Here is a 10,291-nt window from a genome sequence, read left to right on the forward strand (position 1 = left end):
ATTTCAAAAAAAAAAAAAAAAATCTTTAAAAAAATATGATGTTCAGAAATTTTTTTATTTTCAAAGTATATCATATTTAAATTTATTTGTTTGATTGAAAAAATTCATATATTAAACGTCTTAAATGTGCTTGAATTGTTTTTTGGTCTTAATTAAATGTACGGTCTTAGTTGCTAAAAGGTGGAGCAAAGCATGTTAATTTGGCTGTTTTTGATTTTGTACTTCTCAATATAACATAGATAATATATATATATATATATATATATATATATATAGTCCTCAAACTTTTGATTTAATGCTAAAGGCATTTAAAAATATATCAAAGATCTGATTTCGAGTCAGAGTTTTTTTTTTTTTATATTAGTACTTTATCTTTTTTATGTATATATATATATATATATATATATATATATATATATATATATATATAACCTTCTCTGTTCTTTTGCTTTGTGCGGTAGTTGTGAGTGCGTGATTAGCTAACCTTAAACATTAAGCAAATTTCCATTGGACAAGATCTAGCTAAAAGAACACAGAATTCGAAATGCAATGGAACGTAATATATTTTGTGTTTTTATTAATTTATATTGGATGTAATGTATAACTTTCGTATAATAATTTCGGATAATCTCTTCGATCCATGTTTGTAGGTTTCAACGTGACGCCTTTAACCCATTATTTTTGGTCCTCCCATTCCACTTTGCAAGGCAAGAATTTGGTTTTCTAGGTTCTTTTTCAAGCATGGGGGCACCTTTTTATGTTGTTTCATTTTGTTTAAGGGAAAAGAATATTATTATAAAGAGTAAATTTCAGTCGGATCTTTCAATTTTAAATATAATTTAACACAAATATATATTAATTTGAAAGATGGACAACACGTCTCAAGCTTTTCAATTTTATGTGACAAGTAGATTTTTTTTTTTTGTTAGTTATTTTATCAAAAATCTCATTTAAAGATAATTTTACTTTTAAAAGTTGATATTCTTAAATACAAAATATTTTATAATAATAAATTATTTTTATTTTTCTTTAAATATATCAAATCTATTATTAAAAGAAAAAAATTAATGCAATATATAAAAACAAAAAGTTATAATTATAAGTATGCTAATATTTAAATATATATATAAATGAAAATATCAAGTATGTAATATTATTTTGGCATGTACCAATTTTAAAAAATATATCATGAAAGATATAATATGAAAAAAATTTGGTTAACAAAATCATAATTAAATGTTTATCAATTTAGTTTTAGTTATTATAATATTCGTATATATTTTAAACTTAAATTTTTATGTTTGTGAAAATATAATAATGATAAATTTATTAATTTTAAATTAAAAATCATTTATAATAAATAAACTCAAATTAAAGTGTTGCAATGTTTAAATATAAATTATTTTTGTTATTTTATATTTAATAGATATACAAAACAAATTTTCTAAAATATTTATAGAATAAAAAATAATATATATAAATATAATAAATTTAGGTTTGAAGAGTAGGTTTATACTTGCCAAATTATACGAAGTTTGAAATGAGTTGCCTATTTTCTAAATTAATAGACTTGTGTTAAATTATGTTCAAAATTGAAAAACTTGAATAAAATTTATCTTATTATAAATTTTAGTCAACATTACTTATTTATTAAATCAGTTGACATGTTATTAAAATTAACATTTAAAAGTTGTAGATTAGAGAGAATTGATATGCGTAATTTTTTTTAATTAAGTATGTAATTGGGTAGAGAAGTTTAAAGATAGATTAACAATTTTTAAAAAAAATTAATGATTTACCAATGTTTATTAGTCTGAGAAATAAATAGCTCGATTTTTTTTAAGCAAAATTTAGATTTCGAGTCTTGTAAATAAATAAAAAAAAAGCTTAGAAGAGTTTGTCATTCTTATAGAATTTGACCCAATTCAATTTTGGATTAATCAAAATTTAAAGTGATTGTCGGATACCGAGAATTTTAAACAAAAAAAAAATGATTTTTAAATTTAATTTTATGAATATTTACTTATATGGACTTTAAAATCTATATGCATCTGTTTAATTTTCGACTCGATTCCTACAGCCGGCAGTGCAGCACGGTGTGATTGATTATTTTTGGTGGGTCTAATGGCAACATCTATCTGTACATCACCATCCAATATTACCAACGAAGAACGCTATGTTGTTACCAATGAAGACCGTCTTAATAAAGAGAACTTTTTTCATAAGACCAAAGCACTGTGTGACTGATTACTTTTGGTGAGTCTAATGGCAGCATCTGTATATCACCATTCACTATTACCAACGAAGAACGCTGTGGTATTGCCAATGAGGACCGTCTTAATAAAGAAAACTTTATTCATAAGACCAATATTTAGGATGTAGACATGTAAAACAACTTAGACCACAGGCAAAACCCAAAAGGCTTATTTTAAAACAAATTTGTCCTGGAGACTTGAGAGTCAATTGAAGGAATTAAACTTGTATGATCAATCCTCACCGAGTTGGCATATAATTGTTTTTCTTCATCTAGAAACATAGATAATTCTAATTAATATGTACATTTCTTAATGGAAGAAAGTCTTGAACATGAATATACCTAACCTTTTACTTTAGGACAAAGACCAGTAATGCTCTGTCTCCTACATTGTTCATTAGGAATCCAATATCCTCGATCAGATCATAATCCCCTGCAAAATAACCAAATTTCTAATAACTTTGGTTAATAATTTCTAATTGTGGCACTGGCCGACCATTTCCTCACAGCTTTGCCTTCCATCCTCAAAACTTTTAACCCTGATATGAGCACCAACCTCTTTCAACAATTCAAACACTACACCTTTCTTCTTCAACTCCTCTAAAAATTTTGCCAACAAATTCCCATCCTCTTTTTCCTTCTCCAACAGCTTCTCCATGTGCCCCTGTACAGTGCGAGAGGGAGGGATGCTGATTCTAGTGAGACAGGGAGAGGGGCTGTGGTTTTGGAGAGAAAGAGGGAAGCAATGATAGGTAGCAGTGGCGATTGGCAACAGGCATCAGGGGAGGGGTTTTAACCATTGCACTATTTTGGTTTCAAGGAAGAAAAGGGGAGAAATGAAAGAAAACATTGCTATCTTGATTTATTTCAAACAACTTGAATCAGGCAAGCTAACAAGACTAGAAACAGTAAAAATGAAGGAGAACAGGTTTCTGGGGAGAAAAGAAAATGCTACCGGGTCTATTAACTATAGATTTATTCCAAATCATTGCATTGAGTTAAATAAACTACCTTTACCAAATGAGAATTGTAAAAGGAACTGCATCACAATTGCAGCACCATTATACACTTCAGACAAACACAGAAATTAACAATACTAACTATTACCAGATGATATTTTTCCAAGCTTTAATCCAGGAGGATAAATTAGTAGCGGCATGGCACAGAAACAATGCTTACCTAAATACTAATGCACATGCCTGCAGCAACAATGATTTAAAAGAGCTCATCACTGTAGAGAAATTAATTTCCTTTAATAAGTTATACAGGCAAGCGAATCTTCCACTAACACTAAACAAAGAAATACAAATGTTCATGGCAGCAGGAGTTGAAGCAAAGCCTTTTTTCTGATTCAATGGCAGCAGTAGTCTTGGAGGGTACAGCTGAAAAGTATAATTTATTATCAGGCTTCAAAGTCTTTTTCTGATTGTTGAACAGAGATGTCCCATTCCTGGAGTCTTCCTCTTCATATTCACTTATTGTCCTTTTCCTCATATTTTTGCCCTTTTTTGGCTTCCTAAAGAAATTGCAGACTGAAAAACAAAGAGTTGGCTTAAAAGCAAATAACCATATACACCTTTAAAAATAATAAAAAAGGAACAAATTCTACCTTATTCAGATTGCTGAGGTTCTTTTCCTGGATTCTGGAACTCACTTGAATCTGTCATCTCAAACAAAACGAGAGCAAAGGTTTATAAATTCCTTGCCTCAAGCAAGATGAGCTTCAGTTCGTTCACAACTGTTGTTTCGATCACCTGAGAGAAGTTTTTAGACTAACATCAGTCATGACAATCACCATACCCGTAGAATCATGAAGAAAGTAACATTCAACTGGTTTTATCAAATGACTATAAAATGTCATACATATATATATACACCCTTTACTATAGACATTATCAATCGTTTTATGCCTTTATCAAAACCATGTCCGCTTCCCAAATGGGTCATAACAATAGTTTGGATATAATAAATTCAAACTTTACTGATAACACCAATCCATCTATGTGCAATTAGAGTCCATTAGTATTTTAACTCTAATTTCAAGTCCTTTCACTATCATTTTGTGATTATTATGTTAATATCCATATCATTATGCTGATGCAAGTCATGAAACATGATTCCAAGGAATCATTGTGCATAAAATAGCATAAACAACAATTATAATTTAAAGAAACTAGTTAAAAGGTTAAACACAAGCAACTTCCTTGTCCCTGAATAAAGGGCTTGGAAGCGGCTCCATATGAACATGCCAACAGGAAAGTTATCAAAGAAGGCGTTCAGAGTCACGAAGTGCCATTTTCTTTCCTTGCATCAAATTCACTATTTCCCACTGGTTTAAGAAATGACTGCCGACCTGCCGACTTCCCATTGCAGTGTGAGAAGTCCACTGACATGACCTATAGTAAACGGAAAAACAATCCAGGTTCATGGTTGATGTCAGGCAGCTTTCGTGCAACAAGTTTGACTCCAACAAGAAGCATGGCTTTACGAGGAATTAGATTTCATTTGGATTATCCTTGTAAGATAGTGTGGCCTGTAAACAATTCAAGATTAACTCAAATCTTTATACGGTTTATCCCATGTACAAAAAACAAAAATTTGAATCCAAATTCGTGAGATGTATAATTTGGAAACCACATATCTTGTCTCATAACAAAATTGAACATCTCCAATTTTTAGAGATTATTTTACTGTTGATGCATGTGGCATTTCCCATTAAACAAAAATTAATATAATTAAAAAAAAAAAAATTAGTTATGCAAAACATACCTTGTGAATTCATATAAAATTTTTAACTTACACGATCTTGGATTTAACTTTTGTAGTAACATTACCTCCTTCAACCAAAATTTCTCATAAAATTATGAAATAAAATCTTAATACTGTTAAAACCCTAGATTCTAACATATTTAGTACCATTAATTTTACAAACATCATTTTTATACAATAACTTAGATTGAATTTCTTTTTTATAAAATCCCAAACAATCTTAGAAAACCTTTGGAATCGAAATCTTTATTAACTATAGGTTATCTCTCCAATTTGCTTTCATTCATCTCTAAGTCAATTGCTTGCAAGTTTTTTATTTTAGAGCAAGAGCACCATGAAAAGTATAAATGAAAGGAGATAAATTAACCATTGATGTTCAACAGTAACGAAATTGTCCCCATTAACAAACTACCCTAAGATTTGAGAGTTATGAAACTAAAGATTTTTTTTTGTATGAAAAATTTTAGATAGATAAATTGCTCAGTTGTCAAATTATAATAAAGTCTATCAAATTATAATAAAATGTACCGTACTTAATAACTTAAAATAAGTGATTGAAAATCATGCATTCAAGATAATCTAAATAAACTGCAATTAGCTCGAACTTAAAATTTTTAGGTCAAAAAAGATTATCCTTTGTCAATTGAAGCAATCACTCTAAAGGAGTTTAATCACTTTAAAAAGTTCTTTATTTGATCATGACCTTACCTAATTAAGAAAAAATGAACTTCTGTTAAACTTTTCTATAAGTAATATTTATTATTTTCTTTTCCTATTCCTATGATAAACCTTATGGTTTTTCTTCAACTTCACCTTAATCTAATAACAAAAAATTGATATAATATCTATTTACCCTTCTTTTTTGTTTTAATTTTTAATCAAATATTCAAAAACATATGCATTTTTTTTTATCAATTATAGATCCGTCTTATAATATTGCTTTATTTTTATTTATAAATAATAGATAGAATGAAAACGTTTACGAAAATTCAACAATCCCACGTTATGTCGTATCAAAGAAAAAAAAGAATAAAAAAAAAACACCTTAGATAGCATTTAATAGTTCTTTCATCTCCCATATAAGTGATTGATTCAATCAGTTAAAGTTTGACTTCATCGATAAAGAGGTTTTGAGTTTGAGTCTTATCGGTAATCACTTGTTAGGATTATTTCAAATGCACGACTTGCAATCACTTATCTTAAATTATCAGGTACGATATATTTTACTTTAACTTAAACGATTAAATAATTTATCTACTTTCAATTTTTTTTTTTTTAAAAAAAAAAAACATTGAGCATGCTCTCTACTTCCAAATTTTTCTTACCAAAAAAAAAATTCTTTCATGTCAATTTGCCTCTCATAATTCATTTGGAGCTGTAAGAAATTTCAAAGCATTATTACATTAATTTTTTTCTTTAATTTGGGTTTGGTCGGGTAATCCGTGACCCGCCTGCTTTTTTAAAAACACTTCGTAAAATTAAAGAATATTTACTAAAAAAAGTAAAAAATAAAAGATATATTTTTTAAAATTAAAAAGATACTATTTTTTTTTAACAAAAAAGTAGAAACCGAGAATGATAGGAGTGGAACTTTCACTTTGCATATTTTTCAAAATTTTTTAATTATTAAATAATTAAAACAAGAAAAGACAAAAAAAAAATTAAAACAAATGTTTTTAAGAAGGGTATATAACGTGTTTTTTTCATTTTTTTTTTAAATTTTATCTCTGCCGTTGTGTAATAATGGGACTCCGGGGGAATATTGACCTAAAAGGAAATGTGTCATGAATCATGACCTCAAAGGGGGCGGACCGAATGGGTCATGACCCATGACGTAGGGGTAAAGTTTTCAACCTCAAACCACCATATGTACAGTAAAAATCTATTTAAAAATTAAGCCTATAGAAATTATCATAAATTATTAAGATTTAAAATTTAAATATTAAGTATCATATTCGAATTTTTAATGTTTTTTATTGATAAATGATATGTAAATTTTAAAAATTTTAAAAAAGTAAAAAAATTATAAATTTCCTTGACTATTTGACCTGATTTTTGAAATAAAATAATTTTCTATACTCTTAAATTTTTTTAAAAAATATTTAAAAATTAAAGGATGCTTCCCAATTCTATCAACCCTCCGAAGCTGAATCCAGAAGAAGGAATTTTATTTTTTTTTCAAATTCCAATTCCAATTAATAGTCAAATTAAGCCTCAAACCGCAGAAATTTCTTCACCTTACGAAAGATAGTTTCAATGAGGCAATGGTCTAGAGGAAGACTTTTAGATGGGGCCAGTAATGGTTGAAGGGCAAAGGGCAAAGCAGAGACACAGACTTGGTCGTTTTTTCAAACTTCTTTTTTCTCTTTTAATTTGTACCGTGTAGAAGGAACGTTAATACTTTGACATTTTTTTTCATTTTTCATTAATTTAATTCTTTCTATGGTATGAAGCAAGCAGCAGCTCAGAAACACACCAAAAAGCGGACTATACATTTAAATCCCAAGTTTTCCTTCAATTATGTTCAAATCCAAAGCAAAGCAAAAACACCCTGAAACCATGGAAGAGACCTTCTCTTTAATCCTTGATGGCTGTAAGTTAGCTAAAGACCTTGAATCAAACCTTGGGAATTTGGCCAACCAGCCACAGATCCTTTACAAGTCTTGCGATGATATCATAAAGGTTTTTGCTACTGCGAAACAACGGTTAAATGATCAAGACCCCGCCTTGTTATCCAACTTACTCGCCCGCGAACCCCTCAAATATTCATCATCACAGCAGCAGCTGCAGACTGATCCCAGTTTGCAGGAATGGCTAAAGTATGGTGTTATTTCACAAGCAATGGAGATGATTCAACATCAGCCTGTGCCTGCAGGAAAAACTACTCCATTAATCGAAATCAATGAAATGGGTGGAAAGAAATTGTTGGAGGGTTCTCTTGCTTCTGCACGATTGAAGGGCATCGTAGGAGTAGGAGGAGAAATCCAAGCACCTGATGTATTAGATTCTGGTAGAGGTTCCTCATCCTCATCGCAGCGACCGCGAAGGAGGTCAGAAACTTTTCCCATATATTCACTCGTTTTATCAATGTAGCACATATATAAAGGTTCCTGTAGCATTGCCCTTCCTCTAAGGTATTAGTTCGCATATACATACATATATATATATATATAGCGACTTTAGCTATCAATATTTTTCCATGAAACTTAATTTAGTAAAAACCGAAAAGGCAATTCCATTAGTGCTTTTCCCGCAAACAAATCCTTTAATTAATTAATTACCTAGAAAGGCAAAAGAACAACAATTCTCAATTAGCAGTTTCTTGGATACTATAGAGGATCAGTTTCAATTATTACTGGTTGTAATTTTTTTTTTGTTATTATTTGCAGCAGGAAGGATGCGGAAGAGAAATGCACAATGACAGTACCGGCTCCTCAGATGGGAAACACTGATCTTCCACCGGAGGATAACTACACTTGGCGAAAATATGGGCAGAAAGAAATCCTGGGTTCAAGGTACCCTAGGTATGTAATTATATATATTAATCACTAAATGAATCAGATTCCCAGTTACCACTTTCTTCATGTATCCAACATTTCATACGCTAAAAATTATTTGACACATTCAAAAAGCATATCATCTTTATGCTTTCATTCATGTTTAAATCAATATAATATTCTAATTAATGCAATTGGTCACATATAAATGAACATTCATGGAGATAATTAATTAGAAGTCTTTGTTTCAAACTACTAGCAGCCAATTAATCATACTACTATCGTAACCTTTATTTTCAAAACTTTGATCAAGTACGAAAGTCGCTTAGAATTTGACTCGGTCTATAGAATTACGGTTAATTTGACTGTTTAAATCTTTTCAAAAGTAAAAATTAGACTGCTTGATTGGTAAAATCTGTATAAATAAGTCGTTCCTTAGTATGTAAACCAAGTCCAACGCTCTGGACTTGAATTGAATGAATACTATCATTTATGTTAATACTATAACTTGTTCAGTTGCTATGATCAGCTTGTCTAACAAGTTAAACTTAAGGTTTCTACAATCATCTTAATCAAATATATATATATATATATATGTATATGTGGGGCTCAGTTCATGGTATTTGATATTTTAGGGTTGACACTTGACACCTTTGAACCTTAATTTAGTCTTTACTAATGAATGATGAGGAAAATCATGTATGTTGATGTTGACCCAAAACGAAGAGGAAGGACAAATAATAATCATGTTGGTTGATTTCAGGGCTTATTACAGGTGCACACACCAAAAGATGTACAACTGCCCTGCAAAGAAGCAAGTTCAGCGGCTAGACAACGATTTTTACACATTTGAGTTAACATACATTGGTCAGCACACGTGCCACATGTCGTCTACGGCACCGTCAATTCCGCCACCACCCCCACTTGACATGACACAGGATCAGATAATGACCCAAGCTATGGTTACTCAGCCTACACCAACTTCTTCTTCATCAGTTCCTTTAGGAAGATGGCTCTCAATGGAATTCGGCCTGGGCTCTGGGGGAAGTGGTAGTGGCAGTGCAGCAGCAGGTGGCTCCACCACAGGCGGCCGATATGGAAGGGATGTTGATTATCCAGCAGTGGCGGATATGGCAGATGTTATGTTTAATTCTGGTAGCAGCAGCAGCAACAGCATGGACTTTATTTTTCCTTGCGCAGATGACAAATGGGAGGCAGGTGCAGGGGACAAGAAAAATTGATGACATTATTTGCTAAAGACCACAGTAGAAATTAACTAGAAACATTATTCATGATCATCAACATTGTTCATTGATTTGGGTGGCCGATGTTGTCTAATCTTTACTCATCTTGTTGATACACGCACATAAGACGTGCTGTTTATCGGTTGCTTGAAGGTCAAAAGTTCAGACAATAACCTCACTTAGATTTATAGCTATACAGGTTACACACTGATTTAAGAATTTTGTTTGCTTTTTAAACTTCTTATAACGTCATACTTTGGTGGGTACAAAAAGAAACGTTTATTCCACTACGTATTCTGGCTTAATTTGTAGATTATGAAAGAATATTAGTACTTGTTGTTTCCATTCCATGTATATGCTTTATGACTCATAGATTGTTAAGCCATTCATGGATGATGGATCCATGGCTACACCATGGTACTTAAAACTTGTTTCTATTTTAATACGCTTGAATGATCCCTCCTCGTAATGAGAGATTCTATATAGCCCTTTTTCGATCTAAATATTATATAAAATAAATTTATAAT

At 30.6% G+C, this 10,291-nt stretch overlaps 1 protein-coding gene across 2 annotated transcripts; it reads left to right on the plus strand.

Moving 5' to 3' along the window:
- The first annotated feature begins 7,472 nt into the window (after positions 1 to 7,472).
- Positions 7,473 to 10,107, plus strand: LOC111309690 (WRKY transcription factor 55-like). Of its 2 annotated transcripts, none has more exons than XM_022908694.2 (3): positions 7,473 to 8,073; positions 8,416 to 8,547; positions 9,284 to 10,107. In XM_022908694.2, exons 1-3 carry the CDS (start codon positions 7,544 to 7,546, stop codon positions 9,759 to 9,761), a joined length of 1,140 nt encoding a protein of 379 aa, XP_022764429.1. In that variant the 5' UTR covers positions 7,473 to 7,543; the 3' UTR covers positions 9,762 to 10,107. The 2 variants fall into 2 exon arrangements, with proteins under 2 accessions (XP_022764429.1, XP_022764427.1); XM_022908692.2 differs by having other exon boundaries at positions 7,475 to 8,073; positions 8,413 to 8,547.
- The last annotated feature ends 184 nt before the right edge of the window (positions 10,108 to 10,291 follow it).

The sequence above is a fragment of the Durio zibethinus genome, chromosome 19, assembly GCF_047325235.1.
Source record: "Durio zibethinus cultivar Kanyao isolate XHJ-2024 chromosome 19, ASM4732523v1, whole genome shotgun sequence".
NCBI classification, from domain to species: Eukaryota; Viridiplantae; Streptophyta; class Magnoliopsida; order Malvales; family Malvaceae; genus Durio; species Durio zibethinus.